The sequence below is a fragment of the Crinia signifera genome, chromosome 6, assembly GCF_055691185.1.
Source record: "Crinia signifera chromosome 6, ASM5569118v1, whole genome shotgun sequence".
In the NCBI taxonomy this organism is placed as follows: domain Eukaryota; kingdom Metazoa; phylum Chordata; class Amphibia; order Anura; family Myobatrachidae; genus Crinia; species Crinia signifera.
The window spans coordinates 50,035,413-50,060,991 of NC_139222.1; the positions used below are offsets into that span (position 1 = coordinate 50,035,413).

Below are 25,579 nucleotides of genomic sequence, written 5' to 3' on the forward strand. Positions count from 1 at the left end.
TATAAAAACACATGAGCAATAAACATTAAGAAAATAAGCCTCACAAGCAGGGCCGTCTTAACATTAAGAAGGGCCCCTGGGCAACCTAGTTCACTGGACCCCCCCCCCCCCAAATTAGTTTGCCCAGGAGCCCACAGTCACCTCCCCAACCCTCACCTCTCTGGCTCCGTGCGGCAGCCAGTCAGCTTCCGGCGGCCGGGGATCCGATCATCTTCGCTGGGGGATCCGGGCAGCGGGATCAGGGCAGCGGCGGTAGCTAGGAGCCTTCCCTGAAGTGGCAAAGCGCTATTAACTGGCGGGGCGGGAAGCGCTGTTGCATTTGAAAAGACTGGCCAGATGCTGATTGGCTGAATTCAGCCAATCAGCGTTCGGCCAGTCTTTTCAAATGCAGCAGCGCTTCCCGCCCCACCGGCAAATAGCGCTAATGGGAAAGATGGTGGCCGGGTGGCGGGGATCCGACCATCCTCGCTGGGGAAGGGGATCAGGGCGGCGGTGGCGGTAGCTAGGAGCCCGAAGCGGCGAAGCACTATTTGTCGGCGGGGGCGGGAAGCGCTGTTGAATTTGAAAAGACTGGCCGGATGCTGATTGGCTGAATTCAGCCAATCAGCATTCAGCTAGTCATTTTAAATGCAGCAGCGCTTCTCGCCCCCCCTGCCGGCAAATAGCGCTTCGCCGCTTCGGGCTCCTAGCTACCGCCACCGATGCCCTGATCCCCCTGCCGGATCACCCAGTGAGGGTGATCAGAACCCCGGCACACGGACCCCCGAAATTAAATTCACTGCTAGCTAGGAGGTGAAGCGCTATTTGCCGGCGGGGTGGGAAGCGCTGTTGCCTTTTCAAAGACTGGCCGGATGCTGATTTTCTGAATTCAGCCAATCAGCGTCCGGCCAGTCTATTCAAATGCAACAGCGCTTCCCGCCCCGCCGGCAAATAGAGCTTCGCCGAATCAGGCTTCTAGCTACCGCCACCGCCCTGATCCCCCTGCCCGGATCCCCCAGCGAGGGTGAGCGGATTCCCGGACCCCGGCCACCATCTTTCCCATTGGGCTGGGCCGGGGGCCCCTAGGTCCTAGGGCCCCCGGGCAACTGCCCATCGTGCCCAATGGGAAAGACGGCACTGCTCACAAGAAGCAATCATAGATTATTCCCCAATCCCCACACCCCCACTGCGGCAGTGCTACCAAGACATCACAGTGCTCACTGGGCCAGCATACAGTGATGTATTATGTTCTTACACTCCTCACCACACTGCCTATTCCCCTTCTGCTGGCACCAACAACAAAGCACACATACCTGGGGAGTCAGCCTCACCAGCACAGAAGCAGCTCCATCTCACAGCCCTGTGAGGTGTAGAGAGAGAGGAGCTGCCTGAAAGCCGAGGAACTGTGCGCTGCAGCGCCACCTATCTGCAGCTCTACAACATTACATCCAAAACTGTCTCCATGTTTTCCCCACAGCTCCGCTCTATATAAAAAAAAAATGTCAGCTGGCTTGAATGAACAGGGGCCCTTTCAGAGAGGGGGGACTGGGGATACATACCCCCTCCCCCCCAATCCGGCCCACCAAAGTCGTTCGGTGTCAGGGATTGGAAATGCGCAGAAATGTGCAAAACCCGACCATCAGGACTGGTTCCGAATTCGAGGCCTGATTCAGTACCGCTCACTAAGCAGTGGTCAGTTAGTGAGTGGCATAACTCGCGCCCCCTGCCACCGAATCCTGTCGGTAACATGCGAGGGGATGTACGTGAACATTTCCCCTCACATGCGGCCATCAAATGATTTCTCTCCTCTTAAGAAATAAACTGAGTTTCTTTTCCGTCAGAGTCCACCAAAGAGAGGGTGGGCGCTGACATCATGTGGCGTCAGCCGCCGGCCATCGACCCACCTGCGTTCCAAGGGAATGGGCAGCGTTTTCCTGGAGACGCTTATAAAATGCTCCGGCCTTTTCCTGTACCCTCCCCTACCCGTGCAAGCACCTCACCTTTGACAGGTGTCGAAAGCGTTCGCACAGAGGCCCTGCACATGTGTATAATTGGACATAAGCATCCTCAGAGCAGCACCATCGGTCCCCGGCGCGTATACACTGGGGGCGATCACTCCTGAATCACCCCCTCAGATCGATACGAGCTATCCACTATCAGCCTCCAACTGCGCTGTTTTAGGACTTCATGACAATAAACTTCCTGTCATCCGGCAGTCTAGTAATCTCTGAGGTGTATGAGGAGTCTAGTTACAGACCTGTACGTCTGATCCTCTTTCTGCACCAGGACAGCTCCTCTAAATCAGGGCAGACTTCTCCACAGAGACTGGCAAATCTCTGAACTTCCTCTGCCCTCTGGCACCTACCCAGTGGCGCAAGTAGAATTGATTTATCAGTACTCTAAGCGAGTGCGCCAAAAGTGGGCGTGGCCATGTGTCATGATGGGGCGTGGTCATATGAAACTAAACGAGTGTTTACAGGACAAAAGGGGTATGGCCACATTATGACACATGCCGTAATGCCCATTTCACATTATGCCCCACAAGGTAATGCCTATTACACATAATATCCCACACCGTAAATTCCACTTCACATTATGAGTAAATGGGGGAGGAGGTTGTCATTCGCACAAGACAAGGATATTGGTCGGACCCCTAAATATGTCCACGATTTATATTTCTGATTTTTTAGGAACAGGTGTGTGCTACCTAAGGACACAACATGTATAGAAGACAGAGAAGAAAAAAGAATGTCCTTTTTGTTGGTGCACCTCTAATTAATAAACCTTAAAAATTAACCTTTATTATTGTCTTTATTAAAAGGCTGCGAAAAATGAATTAAAAAACATACATAGACATATACAGTTGGGGTACACACATAAAACAAGGTGGCGGGCAGGGATTGCTCTTTATTGCGTTAATTCAAAATATGTTTATGAAGTGTTTAACAGTGTATAGAGGAGCCGATCCAAGTAGTGAATTGGATTTGCAAATAAAAATACCAATCTCTTCTTTCTGCCTGAATCAAGGTCTCAACTCATCTGGTCTGAGTCATCATATCTCAGTAGTCACATTTACCACTGTACAATTTGTAGGTGTGGTGGAGAAAAAGAGAGAGGGGATGTACCTGTCTGTGACACCTTATATAAGGGGGGTGCACACTGGTAAACCAACCCTCTTATCCAAGTGGGGGAATCACTCTCTTAGTATCGCTAATATCCTGGCATGGTCTTCACAAGTCTAACAAGTTGCCACCATGTCTGATAATCAGCAAGGTGACAATCTCGCATACCTGCAGATTACCTATTATGGTGGCAGGAGTGTGGGGATACTGAGCAAACCCCGTATAACTGTTTAGATTCACCCACCTGCAGATTACCTATTATGGTGGCAGGGGTATCTAATATCTAAACAAAAACCCCCAGACCTCACCTGGCAGTGAGACAGCCTCCCGAAGGGCTGGTCTTTCTCCCCTTGGGGGTCGAGGTCACCCTGATATTGTACCGAGTGACACCCTTTATTACCAATTGGGGATAACAGTGCTTGGTCTTAGATACTTACCTGCAGATTACCATATATGGTGGCAGCATATATGAGTAACCAAGCAGATCCTATTAACACACTTGATACCAACATCATATTGAGTCTGCTACCTTGCTGAGATTGTCACCTTGCTGATTATCAGACATGGTGGCAACTTGTTAGACTTGTGAAGACCATGCCAGGATATTAGCGATACTAAGAGAGTGATTCCCCCACTTGGATAAGAGGGTTGGTTTACCAGTGTGCACCCCCCTTATATAAGGTGTCACAGACAGGTACATCCCCTCTCTCTTTTTCTCCACCACACCTACAAATTGTACAGTGGTAAATGTGACTACTGAGATATGATGACTCAGACCAGATGAGTTGAGACCTTGATCCAGGCAGAAAGAAGAGATTGGTATTTTTATTTGCAAATCCAATTCACTACTTGGATCGGCTCCTCTATACACTGTTAAACACTTCATAAACATATTTTGAATTAACGCAATAAAGAGCAATCCCTGCCCGCCACCTTGTTTTATGTGTGTACCCCAACTGTATATGTCTATGTATGTTTTTTAATTCATTTTTCGCAGCCTTTTAATAAAGACAATAATAAAGGTTAATTTTTAAGGTTTATTAATTAGAGGTGCACCAACAAAAAGGACATTCTTTTTTCTTCTCTGTCCACTTCACATTATGCGCAACACAGTAATGCCCATTACTTATTAAACCACATGCCATTATGCCCATTACATGTCATTATGTCACACACCATAATGCCAATTACATACCATGTCACATAAGTGCCGCTTACCTACATGCTAGTTGCCAGAAGCTGCATGCTCGATGCCAGGAGTTTTGTGCTTGTTGGCACAGGGGGTTTCATGCTTGTTGCCATGGGGGTTCCATGCTCGTTGCCATGGGGTGATTACACATTCATTGCCCAGGGGATGAAAAAGGGTTTACATCCTTGTTGCCCAAGGCGGGGGGATTACATGCTTGTTGCTCAGGGGGCTCCCTCCAACCATGTCGGCTCATGCCCCTCCTGGGCCCCTGACCCCAGGCTGCGCAATGCAGCAGGCTTCTCTAACCCCTCCTGCGGCTCTCGGCCATTTCAAATATGGTGCCGATACATGAGCCAATCAGAATTCGTGAACAGGCAGACATCAACATGGCTGCTTGTACGCGAGCTCTGATTGGCACCGGAGCTGCACTATATTTGAAATGGCCAAGAGCCGCTGAAGGGGTGAGGAAAGCCTGCGGCGCTGCGCTCCACTCTTCTAGTCTCTCAGTGGCAGCGGCAGAGGCGCTGGAGGGGTGGGGGAACTTGTGGTGCTGCTCTACTCTCTCCTTCACCTCTCATCGACAGCACCTACCCGAGGGGTGGGAGAAGTGCAGCAGGGAATGCAGGGTGATACGGTGTATCAGCAACATATTTCTTAAAGGTGCGCCGTACAACTCCGTACCCCCCCCTTACTTGCACCACTGCACCTACAGTACTCCAGCCAGTCCCTGCACTCTTGTCAGCAGCCGGTTGCGATCGTCATTTAGGTAGCCATCCTGACTGGCCAGGACATTGCAGGATGCTTCTGAACTACCTTTGTGAGTCCAGGGCTGCAGCCAGTTATATCACTACTGCTCGTGCCAATTGTTCTTCACTGCACAGGTGTGATCGGGTTACAGAACATACAGCCTCATGGCTGCAAATGGTTCCCCTGTCACATCTCCCCTGCTCCTAGAACACACAGTGTAAAAGTGTACGAGGAAGCCAATGTACCAGTCCTCACTGAAGAAACGCATCCCCATGACAATACAGTATATCAGGGTTGCCGACTTTAAGATTCTCCTCTCCGGGAGAAGCACGGAGAGGAGAGATTCAGCATCCACTCAGGGGGCGGGGCTTGCGAGTGACATCACTAAGTCCTGCCCCCATGCTGTTAAAGCAGCTAATTCACGGATCTCCATGGAGGGGGCGGGGCTAAAATGACGCGATTGTGTCATTTTAGCTCCGCCCCCTCCTCTGAGACCCGAGGATTGCTGCATTTTAATGCCGCGATCCGGGGGTCAGCGGGGGTCCCCCCTGAATCCGGGAGGGTTGCCCACCCTTCCGGGGGGCGGGGAGGGGGACAAGATTTTCGGGAGACTCCCGGAAATTCCGGGAGGGTCGGCAACCCTGCAGTATATCCCCACCCCATAAGTCACAGTTAGGATGGTGCTTGCTGAGGAATCTGCAATTCATTTGCTGTGTGCCACCCAGAGCTTTAGAGATGAGGAAACAAAGCTTAATTGTTGTCTCATGGGACCACAAAACCTTATCTCGCATTGGGCCAGATGTATCAAGCTTCAAAAATGTGATAACATGGGGAGTGGTAAAGAGCCAGCCAATCACCTCCAACCTGTCATTTTTCAAACCCAGCCTGTTACATGGCAGGTAGGAGCTGATTGGCTGGCTGTTTATCACTCTCTGTTTTATCCCGTTTGAAGATTGATACATCTGGCCCGTTGTAGCTGAGTCACTTTGATGCTTTCTGGCAAATCCAGATGTGCTTTGATGCAGTCTCTCTAATAATGGCTTCTTTCTAGCCACCCTCCCATACAGGACAGTTGTGTGCAGAGCTTTTCATATTGCTGACTGGTGCTTTCTCACTCGCACCTGAGGCACTGAGCTCTGTAGGTCCTCCTATAATAATAGTCGGCTACCCTGTGGGTCCCTCACTAGTCTCCTGGCTCTACCGCTGACTTGTGATGGGCGGCTTGGTCTAGGCAGCACCTGGGCAGCAGGACATAGCTTCCATTTCACCACTGATCCTACAGTGGGACATCAGAGCACTTGGCCTTTATTATTGGCTATTATCTTGTAGCCTTTCCTGCCTTGGGCATGTCTATAACTTTATCTGTTAGGTGAATAAAATGCTCCTTGGTCTCCAGTCTCACAGCTTTCCTTCACATTCTCCACCTGACCAATGTGATTTCAATGAAAGGGAGTTTGTCCATACATATTATTAAGGTACTTGTTTCCTAGCACGGCGCCCGTCGTGGGTGATCACATACCTTAAGTTAAGGTAACTTAGGGTATGCGATGGACGCGACCGACGTGATATTTGGCTATTTTTAGCCTTTATTGCCGGCAAAGAGAAAATCGCGTTGATCGCGTCCATCGCATGGCGTTATAATGGCACGCGTTCGACCAACGCGATCAACGTGATATTACATAGGGAGCAATGTTAAATTAGCCGGCTATTACAAAATCACGTTGATCGCGTCCATCGCATGCCATTATAATGGCATGCGATGCGACCGACGCGATTTTACATAGGGAACAATGTTAAATGGGCCAATGATCCAGATTTTTGATTGTATAGGCACCCTAATGGGTAATGTGTATGTTAAATGCCCCCCCATTGTTAATGGGAACCCACGATTAACGCCAACCCGAAGCGTGGAGAGCATAGCGAGCCTGCAAGGGGAGGCGGTACGTGTCCTACGACCTGTTCATACCCCGCGAGGGGACGCGTAATACCTGTGAAGTAATGCGCGTCCGCTAGCCACGCTTTGGGCTCGGTGGATCGCTGCGCTCGCCACACTGTATAAAGTCAACTCCACGCCGACGTGGATAGTGGGGGTATGAAAAGGTCGGAGGACGTGTACCGCCGCCCCTCGCGTGCTCGCTATGCTCGCCACGCTTCGGGTTGGGGTTGATCGTGGGGTGCCGTTAACAATAGAGGGGCATTTCACCCATGAGGGTGGGTATACAATGAAAATTGGAGTCTGGGGGGCATTTTACATTGGGGCCAATGTAAAATCGGGTCTCAGGGACCATTTTACATTGGTTCCAATGTAAAAAATCGCGTTGATCGCGTCAATCACATCGCATGCGATTTGGTTGCATGCGATGCGATCGACACAATTTTTGGGATCCCGATGGATGCAATTAAAATTGCTGGCGCCCTGCTAGGAAACAAGTACCATTATTAAAATGAATATTGTATTATATCAGATAACAATCTACTGTTTATATTGGAACAGGGTTATTTATACTCAAAGGTCATGCATATGATAAACTCATTATTGTATAAGTCTATCAAAAATCTACGCAATAAGAATAATTGTAACCTACAATCAACAGCAACAACATCAGCAGCAACTGGTTTAGGTAAGCAGAGCAAACCCAAGCCTACAAGGCTTATTCTGGCAGGGTGATGGCTTGGCGCAGTAAGGGGTCACAGCAACATTCTGTGGCTTCTGATTTATATTCTGTTCCCCAGTGGCACCAGGTTGTCTTTATAGGTGCCGGATGACTGAGCGGCAGTCAGGATTCCGACAGTAATTACATCGACGTCGGAATCCCGACTGCTAAACCCCTGACAGACGGGCAGCGGCTATTCTCCCTCGTGAGGGTTACTGTGTAACATCCATTTGCAGGCCCTGCGAGGGAATAGACCTTGCGAATGGGTGGTGGCCGGGCCACCATTTGCAAGACCGGGTTTGGTGGGCTCGCAAGGCTGTGAATTTGCAGCCTTGTGAATCAACCAGAATAACCCCTTTATCTGTAGTGTTATGTGGTGTGCGTCTACAGTGCCTCCAAATCCAATGTTTCTGCAGTCACAAAACACAAAACACCAGTCAGAGTACAAATAATTATTTATATTTTGGGGATTTATATGCAGACAAGATATATATATATATTTTACTTCAGACCCAAAGAACAGGGTAAGAGGAAGGGGATAACAGTGCAAGGAGAGTAGCAAGGGAAATATAAATACAAATTGGGAAATTTAATAAAAACAAATATTAAAAATGCTTTGAGCTCATAGGTCCAGCTAAAATGGCAGTTTAACCCTTCCAATACTATAGGCCTGGACCTCCAGTCATGGAAGGGTTAAAATGATACAATGCGATAGTGTCTTATTAACTGTAAGAAAACCATACTTACAGGATTGTAACATTAAGAGCAGAAATGACGTCAGAAAGACCGATCGGGGGTCTGGTATCTGGGTCCGTAATAATAAAGTCACCACTTCATCTGTTTGCACAGCGCTGGCGCGCCACGTGCCCAGTTTAGGGAGCGCTGATTCACCATCTGGCACTAATGATTGCCCCCCTTCTTTTCGAGGCACAATATTGGTCCTCGCGCCATGTTAAGATTAAGTGCACTTTTGTGGTGAGAATTAAATACAAAACAAACAAGAACCAAAAAAAAAAGGATTCACATAAAATACAATAGAGCTCTGGCTTAGTGGCAGCAGCTAACAGGTCAGACTGCTGAGCTACACAGCTTGCGGAGATGGTTAACAACAATCGGAGATGGGGTCTTCCTGGTAACTTCAATCAAGGATTGGGAGGGTCACAGATAAAGGGAAGGTTTGTAATAGAATCATACATAACATTTAACATACAGAAAATCAATCACATTTTTCTTGCGTGGGGATAGTTCCCTGTGTCTCCAGTGTGATGGTTTACTGATTTCCAGTTGTGCCCAGTTGATTCCAGTGCTGCTTGGTTTGGTCCAGTGTTGCACATCCAGTGAGGGGTTTGGGTCACCCCGCGACTGCCCGCAGTCTGGGGGGCATGGAGGAGGAGGGGCACGGGCACGGGCACGTTTTCTGTGCCCAATGAAAAAAAAAAAAAGGAAAAATTTGTTTTTTTTTCCAGCTGTTCAACGAGCGCGTCAGTCGCCGAGTCGGTAAAAACTGAAATAATAGTCTGTAACTTGTGAAGGATCCAGAGAAGTGTCATAGCATCCTGCTGCTCCCTGAGAGACAGAAAGAGGGACAGTTAGAGAAGACTCCTGCGTATGAGGCATGAACACTGCACAAGTATCAGACAATAGAGGGGGATGTCAGGTGCTAGAAGGCGCATCTATTGCCTAATGACCTTACACTAATACTGGCAATGTAGTATAATCGGTGTCTGGATTCTGGGAAGACAGGCGCAGTGTAACCCAAGCCGATGGCTGCGTATTTCTTGTAAATGCACTAAGGACACTGGTGAGTAGATTGGAACAGCTTACCGGAGGTGACACCTGCAGGTGAAAGGTGAAATCCTGGGAAGGAAACAACTGGAGAGGCCATAAGTGGTACGATGATGGGATCGGCTGAGTACACGCTCCAGAGACCTGGGGGAGAGAAAAAGTTTCCATCAACTCCCATTACATTTACTACCAAGTGGACATGCATATAATACTACATTTTATTAGCAGCTTATAGTCTCTGATCATGCTATTGCAAATGCCTGTAGCAGCCAGGGTCTATGGTACCATAGCAGGAATCTGGCGGCTTTAGGACCCTTGCCATATGCTGTCTAGCTAGCCCTAGGGTGCTCAGCACAGGCCGGAGACTTACAATGGTCTATGACACAGGTCTTCAACCTGTGGCCCTCCAGATGTTGTGGAACTACATGTACCAGCATGCCCTGACAGTTTTGGCATGCTCTTATAGGAAAAAAAATGTGGCAATGCATGTTGGAACATGTAGTTTCACAACATCTGGGGGGCCATTGAAGATCCATGGTCTATGATATATTTGGGAGAACCATTTCACCTTGTGTGGAGCGGAGCATAGAAACTTAAGTGACAGCTCTGTTGAACAGCCTAAAACTTACCTTCATCTGCACTTTAGCATACTCTGAGTTGCTTGCAGCTTTACGGAACTGTGAACATTGGGTCAGGGCTAAAAAAAGGGCAAAAGCGCTTATTTAGAGTTTAAGATTTGTAAGTTTGTTTGCATATTATTGCGCAATAATATAGATATTTAAGCACTTAGGTGTTACAGCAAAAGGTTGAATAGAGAGTTATTAAATGGTACAGATATTTGAATGTGTTCAATTTAAAGTGATTAATTACGAGTACAATAAGAATGTTCATTGGTTGTAACATAATACAGTAGAATTGTAGAATACATTTGTTTACTGTAAGAAAACATCTAATCAGTCGTTCTTCTCTGCGGGCGTCCTCGGAGATTTGCATAGTCTCCGAGGTGCTCGTAGCGGGGTGGGCATACAGTAGGCGGGCAGGGGGCCTTCGCAGGGTTTCCTGGGCGTACTCACAAAAATATTGGATGCACCCAGGAAATGCTGGGCATCAGCAAGTGAACGGGGGTGGCTACTTGCCTTCCGGGGGCCGGCAGCAGACGTCACGAATGTCAGCTGCCCACAATGTTCACGGAGCAGGGTGCCACTAAATAAAGTCACCAGGGAGTGAGCGCTTCAGAAATCGACCATCGAATGATTTTGGGAAAATATGCGAATAGCGGGGTGTGGGCATTTGGGCGGTGCTAAAAAGCTCACAAAGAAGCAAAATAACACTGCTTTGTGAGCCAACCAGAATAAGGGCCATACTGCTTATTAATGGGTGCAAGAATAGTGTAGCCCTGGCAGAAACAATGGTTAAGCATAGAGAACCCCAAGTAGGCATCGGCCTGGCTGCGATCCCATGGGAATGCCCAGCATTTCATAGAGACGCCCATGCCACTTTCATGGAGGAGAAACATCCTCCGGTGTGTGACAGCACTTGATGCTCTGATGAAGTGAACTATTAGGGGGAGCAGGCAAGAAACCGAATGGACATTCCAAACTACATCATCTACATATGCGATGGTCAGTGGGATGTACCGCCAATGCTTTGTACATCCCGTCCAGAGAGAGAGAGAGAGAGAGAGAGAGTTGGGGCAGAGAGAGACTGGACACACTTGTCGGCATAAGCAGGCAGCAGACGGAACACATGAATTCCCCGCCTGACTCTGCAACGCCCCAATTGCTGGCTCAATAATCCTGGCTGGTACACACTTTTGCAGAAGAAAATCAACGAAATAAAAATGTATTGTTTGTGGGGAAACAATTGTTGTCACTGATTTTCATTCTGTCTTTGACTGATCTTCCTTAACCATTGCATTGGCAGGTCTCAGTATCATATCCGCCACAGACGGCTCCTATTTATTTTTGATCTGTCCGACAGGGGGCGCTTACCTGTTTGCTAGGCTGCAAGTATATGCAGCTTAGCGAACAGGACTGAATAAGGCCCTTTATCTGTCTGTGCTCATGGTCGCCATCTCTCTCTCTACAGATCTCACACACTCTCCCTCTGACCCAGGTTAATGGCTGTGAGGGGTAAGGAGACAGGAGGGAAGAAGGACACAGAAAACTCATAAGTTACCTAACAACTCACCTCTGATATAATGCTAGAACAGGTCCAGGTGCAGCACATATTCGGTGTACACATAGGTGGCCAGCTGATCACCCGTTGTACTCGAGTAGACCTGGGTAACATAGATAAAGGTTATTACTGCACTATTCACACAATACTGACTATAGTGCACAACCTAGGGGTCTAGTTACTAACATGCAGCAATAAGGTGGATTGTCTATTACCTATTATTGGGGCAACAGAAACTCACTTATTGCCACCATCAGAGAAAGGTGACCAATATCTGGGACTTAAAAATACTTTCTACCTCACTCTTCCCAACTGCTTTAAATGTAATAAAATATATTTTTAACCAATTTATCATCTTTTTTTCATGGATTTTTGTAGGAAACACCCTTTCAGCATTTTATATGTGGAAATGGGAAACAGGGACAGAGGGGCGCACAATCACTGTACTATAGTGTTCTCAGATCTAGTCCTCTGCATACACTGGCAGTGCATGTTTTCCATATGTCCTTGCTGGAGCACAGGCATATTCATTACTCACTGACACATTATAAAATATCTACAGATGATTCTTAGGATTTCACTTGTGTTTCTGTGAGGAGACCTGTAAATTGTGCGACGTTAGCTTGTCCCAAGAACTGGAAATGGGAAGCAATGCTCCTCTATAAGAAATGAATGTTACAGTAAGGGGGTCATATTGTTCATTTGCACCCCCACGTGGTCCAGCAATGTTTTTTTTCCGTGCATGCGCATAATGAATTATGCGCATGTGCAGGGTCCCTGGGCGACTGAACTCAGCGACTGATCAGTTCACACTGACCAATGTGGGCCAGGGGAGTGGGGCAGCAGAGTAGGGTGTCCACCATGGGAACGCTCAGCATTTCATGGCCGTCCCTATGGGATTGCGTGCAGCGGGTGGTGTGCCAGGGTTGGACGGCTGACGTCACATGACGTCGGGCAGGCGGATGACGTCAGCCGTCCGTCCTGGTTTCGGCCGGCCACTGACTTATATTTGCGTGGCCTGGATAAGTCATTCAGTGGTCGGTGATCATCAAATGATTTCTCCTGCTGCGGGCACATGAGAGGGTATGTGTATTCGTGACACTTCCCCTCGCATGGTTGCAAGGTGATACGGTGGCGATTCGGCAGGGGCAGGCCCTCTGGGACTCGGTACGCTGCGAGTTTCACAGCTTACCGAGTCAACCAGAATCAGGGCCTAAGTGTAGAGATGGTGATGTGTTATATGTGTTATATAAAATATCTCTAAATAATCCATCTATGCCAAATCACTTCAGTCAGACACAAAGCCCTCTGACTGGCTCACTGGTCACCAAAGGCTATCAGCTTACGCAGCACTTTCCCAGTTACAGGAAGAACACTATACACGTGTACCCAGACCGTCCAATAGGACCCTTCCATCAGGTACAGAAAGCTCTGCTCCCGGACTTCCCAGGTGCAGTTACCTGCAGTGAAACAGCTTTCTCATCAATTATCTAGTTCAACACAGGTGACTACAATCATAAACAGGGGGAAGCCCAAGAGCAGATCCTCTTGTACCTGATGGAAGGGGTCGTGCTGGGGGATCTGTTATTCCCCCACTCCCATCCCTAACTCCCCTCTCACATGTCAATACAGACAAAAGTAAAACAGTAGGGATGGCCATTCACGATCGATGATTCGAAATCATCGATGGTTCATGGCCAATGTCGAATACTTTAGCCATCGATGGGGGAGACCCAGATGCTTTCCCTCCATCGATGGAACAGCAAAACGATGTTTGCCTTTTTTTTTAAAAGCGCTGGGACACAGAGCATAGCTCTGCCCCCCGACACCAGCGAAGCCCCGTCCCCCGTGTTTTGATTGGCCCACAGCCCAATCAATCAAACACAATGGATGACCATTGATATGTAAAAATATCGATGGACATCCATTGCATAGTTTAGCACTATCGATGGCCAGTTGCAGAATTGCCATCGATGGCAATGGCAACGATGGCCATCCCTATAAAACAGATATTTTAGTAGATGTATTTAAAAGTGAAATAACATAGGCACCTGATTGTCACTACCCCGGAGGGCTGTATTCTATTGTATTATGTTGTTGAAATAGTTACAGCCATACATTTATGTACATTTAATGTTCCTTTCTTGCAGTTAGATTATAAATTAGGAACATGTACATAGGATTTCACTGAAATTAGGCACAAATAACATTAACAGGGTAAGTTATAGCAACTTAGAAATCCTAAAAAATAAAATTAGACCCATTAGCATGGATACTATAGAGTGTATATGGGAGAGCAGCAAGCTGGTCACATGACCCAAGCTATACACTTTCATAGCTGAGAGTGGCAGTTATTTTCCAACTGGCATCTCTGCAGCAGACAGCATCAGAGGAGGAAGCAGGAGCCCAAGCAGAGGATTGAGAAGGGGAGAAAAAGCGATTTCAGGAGACAGAAAGCCAATTACTGGATCAGGTGTACCCGTCGTAAGACGCAGGAGCCGAATCAGGAGAGGTAAGTAAACTTATTGGATCAGGTGTACCCGTCGGAAGACGCAGGAGCCAGATCAGGAGAGGTAAATCGACTCATTGGATCAGGTGTACCCGTCGGAAGACGCAGGAGCCAGATCAGGAGAGGTAAATCGACTTATTGGATCAGGTGTACCCGTCGGAAGACGCAGGAGCCAGATCAGGAAAGGTAAATTGACCAATTGGATCAGGTGTACCCGTCGGAAGACGCAGGAGCCAGATCAGGAAAGGTAAATTGACCAATTGGATCAGGTGTACCCGTCGGAAGACGCAGGAGCCAGATCAGGAGAGGTAAATTGACCAATTGGATCAGGTGTACCCGTCGGAAGACGCAGGAGCCAGATCAGGAAAGGTAAATTGACCAATTGGATCAGGTGTACCCGTCGGAAGACGCAGGAGCCAGATCAGGAAAGGTAAATTGACCAATTGGATCAGGTGTACCCGTCGGAAGACGCAGGAGCCAGATCAGGAGAGGTAAATCGACTTATTGGATCAGGTGTACCCGTCGGAAGACGCAGGAGCCAGATCAGGAAAGGTAAATTGACCAATTGGATCAGGTGTACCCGTCGGAAGACGCAGGAGCCAGATCAGGAAAGGTAAATTGACCAATTGGATCAGGTGTACCCGTCGGAAGACGCAGGAGCCAGATCAGGAGAGGTAAATTGACCAATTGGATCAGGTGTACCCGTCGGAAGACGCAGGAGCCAGATCAGGAAAGGTAAATTGACCAATTGGATCAGGTGTACCCGTCGGAAGACGCAGGAGCCAGATCAGGAAAGGTAAATTGACCAATTGGATCAGGTGTACCCGTCGGAAGACGCAGGAGCCAGATCAGGAAAGGTAAATTGACCAATTGGATCAGGTGTACCCGTCGGAAGACGCAGGAGCCAGATCAGGAGAGGTAAATCGACTTATTGGATCAGGTGTACCTGTCAGAAGACGCAGGAGCCAGATCAGGAGAGGTAAGTCAACTCATTGGATCAGGTGTTCCCGTCGGAAGACGCAGGAGCCGGATCAGCAGAGGTAAGTTGACATATTGGATCAGGTGTACCCGTCGGAAGATGCAGGAGCCGGATCAGAAGATGGAGGAGATGGTCGGGAAGAAGAGGAGAAGGAAGGAGACCTCAAGAAGGCCTGAAAAGGAAGCACCTGAGGAGGAACCCAGCGGCAAGATACAGAAGACAGACCAGAACACAGAGGAGATGGCCGGAAAGAAGAGGTGCAGGAAGGAGACATCAAGAAAGCCTGAAAAGGAAGCACCTGAGGAGTCCAGCAGCAAGATGCAGGAGAAAGACCAGAAGACAGTGAACAACACTTCATCAAGAAAATCCAGAGAGGAGGAATCGCTGGAAGAAAGAAAGAGAGCGGCAAGCGAGGCTAAAGACCCGGATGAAGATCAGCCAAGACCAGGTAAGCGGAAATGTAGTTGGATGTCCTTGCACTGTAGTTCATTTTCACATTGGCAAAGTTGAATATTGTTTATATAAAAAAAAATATAAATAATGTTTTATATGTAATTTATATTCACTTCATTGGTTACTACAGTTATTCAGATAAAGACAGTCTAAAAAAAATGGATTAGTAAAACTACTGTAATATTTATGGAGAAAGGTGCACAACTACAAAGGTGCTGTAACCTACAGTATAGCTCAGTTTGGTGACAGGCATATGCCGGCATTCGCAGTGTCATTTACACAATGAAAACACAGTATGAATGTTCTTCTACCTTTACCTAGCCTAATCCTAACATTACTATGATTATTACTTTATTAACCCCACACCCAAATATCAGGGGGTTTACAGAATAGCTCTAGGTTTACTGGCACTAAAGGTGGTAATACCCAGGATGGCGGTGCCTGCATTTATACTTGACAGCCCAACTCCCATGGGGAAGACAGCCATGGTGATAACTGGAGAATGTAGGGCTGGTGTCACCCGCTGTAATGACTCATGGGGGGAAATTTACTAAGATGTGTATGCTACTTCACATGTGATGTTGCTATAGGCAACCAATCAGAATCTACTTCTTTATTAAGCATCCTCTAAAAGACATGATCTGATTGGTTGCACATCACATGTGAAGTAGAATACACATCTTAGTAAACCCCCCCCCTCCCCCCATGGTGTCATGGCGGTTTTTTCCCTTCATTTAATTATGGACTTGGTACAATATTAGATATTTAATCTAAAGTAATGTATGTTAACATGAATTTCACATATAGGAATACAGATGCAAACCCTTTCAGGCTGTTTATAGGACAACAAAACGCATTATATCCCGTGTCAAACTTGGACATGAAGGGCCCATCAGGCGAATGTAATGGTTGGCATCTATTGTAGCTTAATGCCATTACAAATGTACTACAGGCGATGTGATTAGTGCCAGAACGGTATGGCCAGTAACTACAGGATTAGCTCAGAGGAATTGGCTTGGTCACTAGAACCCCAGGCAATCCTTTTGATCACTAGCAATAATTTACCGGCTTAAATTTGCATGAGAATGCATCACTACCAGTTCCTCAAAACACATAAATGAACATGCTCCATTCCTACAATAATAAATAGGCACTATTCAGTTACGCAACTAAATTATTAAACTCAAAAGTGATCAAGGTGCAGGGCAATACTGTGTCTGAAGTCTGAGGGCACATAGAAAACATTGGTGGTAGGTGTAGAAGGACAGAAAGCCTACACAAGCAGAGGGAAGGGCTAAGGCACTGCTGTTAACAAGGGAAGGGCAGAGAGCCTGGATCAGACAGAGCCCGAGAGTCCAAACCACACAGGGATAGAGCAGAGAGACTGAACCAGACAGGGGAAGGGCAGAGAGGCCGGACCAGACAGGGGAAGGGCAGAGAGGCCAGACCAGACGGGAAGGGCAGAGAGGCCAGACCAGACAGGGGAAGGGTAGAGAGGCCGGACCAGACATACGCATGTGCAGGTCTGCCTGGGGAGCTGGGCACAACAGCTCTCCTTATCGGCTGGGGGGGGGGATTAATACATTTGCCCATAATGGTGCCCGCTTCTCCACGCTATGCAGAAGAAGCGAGACCCATTATTTAAAAAATGTTATGGCCTCCATCATACATCTGCCCCACTGTGTACATTAAAAGTGTAGTTAGGAGTTTGAGGTCACTGTACAATGATGTCTGGCATTTCCGATTAGCTATAAGTATATTCAGCTTTGTAAAACCCTACAGTGTGTTTTATGTTGTGGTCCCAGTATTCCCACTTCAGTTATCATCATATTACTGTGTCTTTAGCTGTTAAACAATAATTTCATAATGTCTCTTACTTTACTCCACAAGGACCAAGCAGCGTCTCACCACCAGACAAGGAGGAACCTCTCTTCATGGACAGGTACAAGATCAGCCGTGAGTTAGGAGAGGGCGGCTATGGAGTGGTCCTGCTGGCGCGTGAGATCTCCACCAAGACGGATGTCGCCATAAAGGTCGTGAACAACGAGGGACTGTCAGAGAGAGAAAAAGAGAAGACAAGGATTGAGACCAGGGCCCTACAATCAACATCTGGGAGCCCCTTCTTAGTACATGGCCTCCTGACCTTCCAGACCGAGAACATCTTGGCATTCGTCATGGACTACGCCAACGGAGGAGACTTATTCGACCTGCTGCAATCAAGAGGGCGTCTTGAGTCTACAGCTGCAACGTAAGATCTATGCATAATCTGGTGTATAACTGTGTGACTGTGTGCAAGACAAAATCCTATAGGAGCTTACAGTCTAGGAAATGAGCAAACACACATACTTACATTCACTGTACAATATATGTTATTCCTTGTTGGACTCCTATCACTTTGGGGTATAGGTATGAAGCAGTGATAAGGAAGTGAGCCAGAAGAGAAGTGGCCCATGGCAACCAATCAGCACTGAAGTAAAGGTGCGTACACACGGTAAGATATAGTGCACAATCTAGCTAGCTAGTTGTGAATAGCATGCTAGATAGTACACTATATCTTCCCATGTGTACGCACTATCTGACGTACGATGCACGCTCCCACCGGTCGTCTGGCAGGGAGCTGCTCGGGTGAACATGCAACTCAATTCTGGCTAGAAAGCATAAGATGTATAGTGTAGTATAGCTGTGACGTCATATCGTATGTGATATCTTATACCCCTTTCACACAGAAAAATCCCAAAAACCCAGGTATTTCCCGGATACAAAAACCCGGGTACAACTAGACAGCAAGGGGCTGACCCCCTTTCACACAGGAGCAAAAACCCGGGTATTTCACGTGTCGACCCCTTTCACACAGAAGCCGGATTTTTCCTGCAAAACTCTGTGTGTCATAAGAAAAGGACAGTTTTAAAGGCACACAGAGATGAGATCATGAAAAGTGGGTGGTGACTGCTCACTGCATTGCATTAAACATGGCTGACAAGTTGCAGAACACCCTCTCTATTAACCTAAATACTATGACACAGTAGAAGTACAAGGACACATTGGTTGTATGTTTGAAAGAACTTGTTTTATTTTTCACAAAACATGTTTTATGCAGTTCACTTTAAATATAAAATGTTTTCAAATATAAATCTTTAGTGGTCATAAATACCCTATCAACACTGAAACAACATTGAACTATTGCAACACGAGGTAGAATATGTATTTAGCATAGGTCTACTATCAGTGGTGGGTGAATAGGTTGTGCTGCCATCCAAGCTGGTATTGTATAGGGGAGACACAAACCTAGTCTGACTGTCCAGCAGCCACACCTTTTCATCCGGCACTGTATATATAGATAAACACTTGTATTTGCAATTTTTGGTACCTGTAGGGCACAGGTCTTCAACCTGTGGCCCTTCAGATGTTGTGGAACTACATGTCCCCGCATGCCCTGAGTTTTTTTGCCATCCTACTATAGGAAAAAATGTGGCAATGTATGGTGGGACATGTAGTTTCACAACATCTGGAGGGCCACAGGTTGAAGACCTGTGCTGTAGGGCAATTCGAAACACTCTGGCTCCTGCCGGGCAGTGAAAACCCGCACGGCCAGGAATCTGTGCCACACACAGCAGTTTACAATGATGGGATCCGGCTGAAACCAGGCGGCCTGGGTGAATGGTCACATCTGTGCCCATTATTAACTACGGTGTGTGGCACGGCTTCCTGGCCGTGCGGGGTTTCGCCATCCGACAGGAGTCGGAGTGTGTGAAATAGCCCTTAGTACACCCCAAAAAAATATAAATATATAAATATAAGCCCCAAACAGGGAATTTTTTTATTGCCTTAAAGATAAAGAAGAAGGCATACTGTGTACACATTATAGATTATGTTCAGTCACATATCTAGAGTATACTCTATTTGTACACATTTAAATAAAAAAAAAGTTTGAGAACTTTGATTCAGCTCCAAACTGAAGAACCAAATGAGCTTTTTTGAGGCTCATAAACTAAAGAACCATAATACTCTACTGTGTACATCAAAATGGAACACAGCATTTAACGGGCCTTGTAAGTGCCACTTTTTAAGCAAGAAAAATTGAACGAGCCCAGAAAAAAGATAAAAAGAACAACCATATAGCAACATTACTACAAATGCCTGTAGGCAGTGCTGATTACAGTGCTAACAGGAGTGTTATGATTACTGGCATTCACTGAATCATCAGCATAATTTTTCACATTGCCATATTGCCTACTATATCCTGTGCCATTGACAGTATCATGCACTGTCTCCTGTGGACTGGTATTGGCATGTGGCCTACTTGGCTGTGTGGCATGTGAAAAATTATTGCCCATGTTTTCAGTATAACTACGCCCTTGGCCCTGCACAGTAGTTTGGCTTGAATTTGAAGGCATAAATGTATGGCCTCTGTGTGGAGGATTACAATAATCACCCTCAGCGTACGGACTACACAGCTTGTAAGGCTGCGGATTCTGTAATGTAGACACCATATTGGTAAGGAAGGTCATCTGTGCATCTCGATTTTCACGCGCTATGCGTTCGTGCAGACCCACCAACTGTGTGAGAAAGGAATCTTGCAACTGTCTCTCGTTGTCAAAGAAGCGCTGCAGTCGGGCATCCTCTTGAGTTTGAAATTCAAGATCGGACTCTCGGAGATGATCTACCAGGATTCTTGACATTGAGCGCGTAGCAAGCTCCATCTTTGACGGTTTTTTCTTCCTTGCAGGTACATCAAATACTAAAAAAAAGGAAAAATCATTACAATCCAATAGCGCCATGCCAGTATATATATATATATATATATATATATATATACACTACTACTACTGGTTCCCACAATACCCCTCTCCAGGGCACACCACATGTGTGCTGTAGTAGTGGGTGCGTGGTTGTTACCTGTGTTACTGTGGGACTACAGGTCCCAGCAAGCCTGCAACACATGCTGATACTTGGGAGAACCACAGGTACTAGCATGTGGGGCATTAAAGGCCTGCTGATACCTATAGCCCCCTGTACATCTATTAAAATAGATACACAAACAATACTTGAAAAACTTACTGTTACGACGCAACGTTGGGGTCTCAGTCTGTGCAGGAGCGGGTGTCCCAGATGGGGTAATGGTGCTGGCTCCACTGTCGTCAACCTCAGCCTCTATTGGATCAATTGTGTCCTCCATGGCAGCAATAGGATCAGGGATGCTGTTGTCTATGCTGTCTTCCAACTCCATTATAGGTGGGCAAGATGGGCTGCATTCTGGAGTTATGCTCCGTGATGAAGCTGCACTGGATGATGATATGGCAACAGGGTTCACCAGGGCAGAATTGCCAAAGACCTCGTTACATTGGTCGAAGTAAACCCATTCCATCCTCCCAGCACCACTTTTCCTCCTGTTGTTGTCACAAACTTTGTTGTAATACCTGCGCAGAGCTTTTAGTTTGTTGACCACCTGCTGCTGGGTGCGCACAATGCCCCTTGAAGTGAGGACCTTGGCAATATTGATGTAGACTACAGCGTCCTTCACTGTGCCAGTAATCTGTTTGCGGATTTCTTCCTCCCCTCTGACACTGAGCAGCTCACGGATCTCCTCATCTTTCCAGTGCGCCATGTCCTCTGCCACGTGCGCTCAGCCAATCAGGGAAGCTGTAAAGATCAGCCAATCACGCAGCACCATGCTGCACAGCCAATGAACATGATTTTTCAATAGTCGGGAGAAAAACACAGGTCGGGACCTTTCACACAGCCGCAGACACGTGTCTGACACGGGAAAAACCCAGGTAAATTACTGGGTCGAAGTCCCGGAACTTTAGACCCGTGTTGACCCTTTCAGACAGAAGAAAAACCCGTGTCGACACGGCAAGAGCAGGGAAATTACCGGGTCTTTTTTTCTGTCTGAAAGGGGTATTATGCACACTGTACGTTATTATAAGCACAAATCTTAAGGTGCGTACCCACGGTAAGATATAGTGCAAAATCTAGCACACTATCTAGCTGGTTTCGAATAGCATGCTAGATAGTGCACTATATCTTACCGTGTGTACGCACTATCCGACGTACGATGCGCGCTCCCGCCGGTCGTCTGGGAGGGAGCTGGTCGGGTGAACATGCAACTGAATTTTGGCTAGAAAGCATAAGATACAGTGCATATCGTACGGCACACTGTATCGTATGCTTTCTAGCAAACAATGCGCGTCATCAGCGGCACGCCCTGGCCACTTCCTGGACACTGCCCAGACACTCCCCATCAGCCATTCCGCGGCGCACACGCACCCAGAGGAGGCCCGAGGAGCTGGAGCAAGGGAAAAAAACCACGACGCACACACACACCCAGAGGAGGCACGAGGAGCTGGAGACAGGCACAAAAAGCAAGTACATTTTGTCATGGGTGTTTCAGCTGCGGTGTGGGTGCGTGCATGAAAATGGTGCTTGGTTGGGAGGGGTCGCCTGCATACATCAAGGGGTAGGTGGGGGTGCCTGCATGAAAATGGTGCTTGGTTGGGAGGGGTCGCCTGCATACATCAAGGGGTAGGTGGGGGTGCCTGCATGAAAATGGTGCTTGGTTGGGAGGGGTCGCCTGCATACATCAAGGGGTAGGTGGGGGTGCCTGCAAGAAAATGGTGCTTGGTTGGGAGGGGTCGCCTGCATACATCAAGGGGTAGGTGGGGGTGCCTGCATGAAAATGGTGCTTGGTTGGGAGGGGTCGCCTGCATACATCAAGGGGTAGGTGGGGGTGCCTGCATGAAAATGGTGCTTGGTTGGGAGGGGTCGCCTGCATACATCAAGGGGTAGGTGGGGGTGCCTGCATAAAAATGGTGCTTGGTAGGGAGGGGTCGCCTGCATACATCAAGGGGTAGGTGGGGGTGCCTGCATGAAAATGGTGCTTGGTTGGGAGGGGTCGCCTGCATACATCAAGGGGTAGGTGGGGGTGCCTGCATGAAAATGGTGCTTGGTTGGGAGGGGTCGCCTGCATACATCAAGGGGTAGGTGGGGGTGCCTGCATGAAAATGGTGCTTGGTTGGGGATGGGAGACCTGGCTGCATGAAGGGGATGGAGGGTGACGCTGCATTATCACAGGGGATGGAGGGGGAGGCTGCATTATCACAGGGGATGGAGGCTGAGGCTGCATTATCACAGGGGATGGAGGGTGAGGCTGCATTATCACAGGGGATGGAGAGCTGCGTGAAGAAAGTGCTTTATTACAGTATATGTGATGTCAGTGTTGTGTTGATATTAAATTATTATTTTTTTTTTTTTTAAGAAATGGCAACCCCAAACCAGGAATTTTGGACAGGATTTCTGGACATGTATGAGTCGAATGAGTGTCTGTGGCGGGTCAAGGACAAAAATTATGCTAATAAGGAGAAACGCAACAAGGCACTGCAGGAAATGCTGACATACGTCAAAGGCATAAATGCTTCTGCCGACATAAAGTTTGTGAAAAAGAAGATTCAAAATTTCCGTACAGTATACTTAAAAGAACGCAAGAAATATGAGGATTCCAAACGCTCTGGAGCCGGGGTAGAGGAGATTGAAAAACCATCTTTATGGTACTATGATCAGCTCCATTTCCTACAGGATCAAGACCCCCTAAGTCAGTCACAGTGTTCTATGATGGAAGTCTCTCCAGGGCTATTGCCAGAGGAGGAAACAGATAATAGCAACGTGGTGAGTGTATACATAATATTATTTACTGTGTTATTTAGCTTCATGTAATTTGTTATTGACAGTTTATTTTTGTGCACATTTAAGGTCACTCTTTCGGATGCGGAGACAGAGCCACCCAACACCCAACAAACCGAAGCCGAGCAGACTGCTGTGGTGGTGGAAAGCACACCTCCGTCAAGACCCAAGAGGACCCTCACCACAATCAAGTCTAGAGCTTCCTCAAGTTCAGCACCAAACCGTGCCGAGCGGTTTCTCCAAAGTGCAGAGGAGGTTCTGCATAAGTTACCCAATGAATTCAATGCTTTTGGTACACATGTTGCACAGGAATTGGAGGCAATGGTACCAGACCAGCGCATCCATTTCAAGAGGATTGTATATGATCTGATGATACGGGGTCGCAGTGGCGAATTAAGGCGTGATATTCACCTTGCATCATCTGCATCATATACAACGCAGCAAGGCCAACGTCCTCCCCCTAACCAATACCCATCTCGCACATCATACCCACCACAAAGTTTTACTGAACATACAAGCCCACCCTTGTATTGTAGCCCAAGTGCTACCTCATCACAGCCCCAATATCAAACTTCCACTCCCGGCCCGAGTGGTACCCCCTCTGTATGGGTGGGTGCACAGGCCACTCTTCTTTGTGAGCCTGATCTGTTCAAGTTGTAAATGTTATAATATATGCAGTCCCTTTGGGTAGTTAAGATATCTCTGTTCCTGATATCTAGAAGTTAATGCTGAGCCGTTAGGAAGTAGTGATATGTGGCTTGATGGAAAGTTGTTGTAACACATTACTTTGAAGTATAGTTTTTATGATCCGCAAACAAATCATACCTCATTTTTTTTGTTAAAGAAAAAATCTACATTGCCTGGTTGCAATTTTTTGTGGAAAGGACCACATTTTATTTTGTAAAGAAAAAATCTACATTGCCTGGTTGCAATTTTTTGTGGAAAGGGCAATAAATATTGTTTACTGCAAAACTTTGTTGTTCTCATAAATTACTGCTTTCCCCAAAGGTATTGATAAGTACGTCACAATCTGTGTACACTACCATTCAGCTATCACAGTTGGGTTTTCAATAAAAACAATATACATTTGGGTAACATACAATAAACTTATTTAATACTTGAAACATAGCATTTGTTCCAAAAATACAACACATGCAAATCTTTTGGACATTGCAGTCAAAGTAACGTATCTTAAACAAATATGTACAAATAGCAGGTTCAGTATCAGGCAATTGCTTGAAGCTGCCAGTCCAATGCACCCTCTCCATTGAAGTAGGCCAGGTATTGGTCTCTGACCTGCTTTGCACGCTGTGATGACCCATGTGCCAGTGGGTTTGCATTAAGGGAGGTCCACCCATCGATGTCCTGAGACTGCTGTGCTGGTTCCGGTTCTGACACTACAGGTAATTCGTGTCTTGATTTGCGCCTCAAAAAATTATGCAGCGCACAACATGCAAGCACTATCCATTGGATTTTGTCGATGCGCATATTGATTGCACTGTGGAAAATCCTGAACTTGTTGCTCATTATGCCGAAGGCATTTTCCACAGTGCGTCGCGCCCTGCAAAGCCTGTAATTAAAAATACGACGCTCCTGATTAAGCACTCTCTGAGGATAGGGACGCATGATGTGCTCATGGAGTGCGAATGCCTCGTCAGCTAGGAAAACAAAATTTAGTCCATTTTGGCAATCATCACTAGAAGGGAGGTTGAGGCGCTTTGTGGCAAGGTGCTGGTAAAAAAGAGTGTCTTTCAGTGAACCTCCATCTGATGCCCTGCCATTTTTACCCACATCCACATAAACAAATTCATAATTGGCGTCCACTATCGCCAGCAGTACTACACTAAAAAACCCTTTATAGTTATAGTACAAGGAACCAGATTTGGGTGGCTGTGTAATGCGGACATGCTTCCCATCGATGGCCCCTCCGCAGTTTGGAAAGTTCCATCTGGTCTCAAAATCGGCCGCAATACCCTGCCATTCCTCACGGGTAGTAGGAAACTAGAAAAAAAGGTTGAAGAAAAATGATTTTCATTTGAGGTTTATATTTACATCACTTTATAGCATATTTCATTGTTGATGCTCACAATTGAGCCTTCCCAAGGAGGACAATTGATTGGCAGTACACACTTCTACACATAATTATACTTTGCAAACCATGTATGATATATATTACGGATGGACAGATGTTGCCAAACTAGAAATGCGACCATGCCTTGCCACAGTTTAAACACTACCTTTCTTTATTGCTGAACTGTGGCAAGGCATGATGTGATTTGTACTTGCACAACATCTTGAGAGGCAGCG

General features: G+C 47.0%; 2 protein-coding genes across 4 annotated transcripts; one reads left to right on the forward strand and one right to left on the reverse strand.

Annotated features, from left to right (window-relative positions):
• Positions 1-10,103: 10,103 nt before the first annotated feature.
• On the reverse strand, positions 10,104-22,033 carry LOC146007644 (uncharacterized). 3 transcript variants are annotated; one of them, XM_083146146.1, is made up of 4 exons: positions 20,654-22,033; positions 17,739-20,333; positions 17,473-17,646; positions 11,648-11,757 (listed from the first exon to the last, which is right to left on the reverse strand). In XM_083146146.1, exons 1-2 carry the CDS (start codon positions 21,198-21,200, stop codon positions 19,723-19,725), a joined length of 1,158 nt encoding a protein of 385 aa, XP_083002272.1. In that variant the 5' UTR covers positions 21,201-22,033; the 3' UTR covers positions 11,648-11,757; positions 17,473-17,646; positions 17,739-19,722. The 3 variants fall into 3 exon arrangements, with proteins under 3 accessions (XP_083002271.1, XP_083002272.1, XP_083002270.1); XM_083146145.1 differs by lacking the exon at positions 11,648-11,757 and adding an exon at positions 10,104-10,173 and having other exon boundaries at positions 17,473-20,333; XM_083146144.1 differs by having other exon boundaries at positions 17,473-20,333.
• Positions 22,034-22,553: 520 nt separating this feature from the next.
• On the forward strand, positions 22,554-24,101 carry LOC146007645 (uncharacterized). Its single transcript, XM_083146147.1, has 2 exons — positions 22,554-23,257; positions 23,342-24,101. Exons 1-2 carry the CDS (start codon positions 22,853-22,855, stop codon positions 23,930-23,932), a joined length of 996 nt encoding a protein of 331 aa, XP_083002273.1. The 5' UTR covers positions 22,554-22,852; the 3' UTR covers positions 23,933-24,101.
• The last annotated feature ends 1,478 nt before the right edge of the window (positions 24,102-25,579 follow it).

What these genes read in the sequence shown, in the direction of transcription:
- LOC146007644 (XM_083146145.1), bottom strand. Translation starts at nt 21,200, where the DNA reads ATGGCGCACTGGAAAGATGAGGAGATCCGTGAGCTGCTCAGTGTCAGA. An exon ending in CCCAACGTTGCGTCGTAACA is followed by an intron (nt 20,334 to 20,653) that starts GTAAGTTTTTCA and finishes CCTTTTTTTTAG; the next exon opens with TATTTGATGTACCTGCAAGG.
- LOC146007645 (XM_083146147.1), top strand. Translation starts at nt 22,853, where the DNA reads ATGGCAACCCCAAACCAGGAATTTTGGACAGGATTTCTGGACATGTAT. An exon ending in AAACAGATAATAGCAACGTG is followed by an intron (nt 23,258 to 23,341) that starts GTGAGTGTATAC and finishes TGCACATTTAAG; the next exon opens with GTCACTCTTTCGGATGCGGA.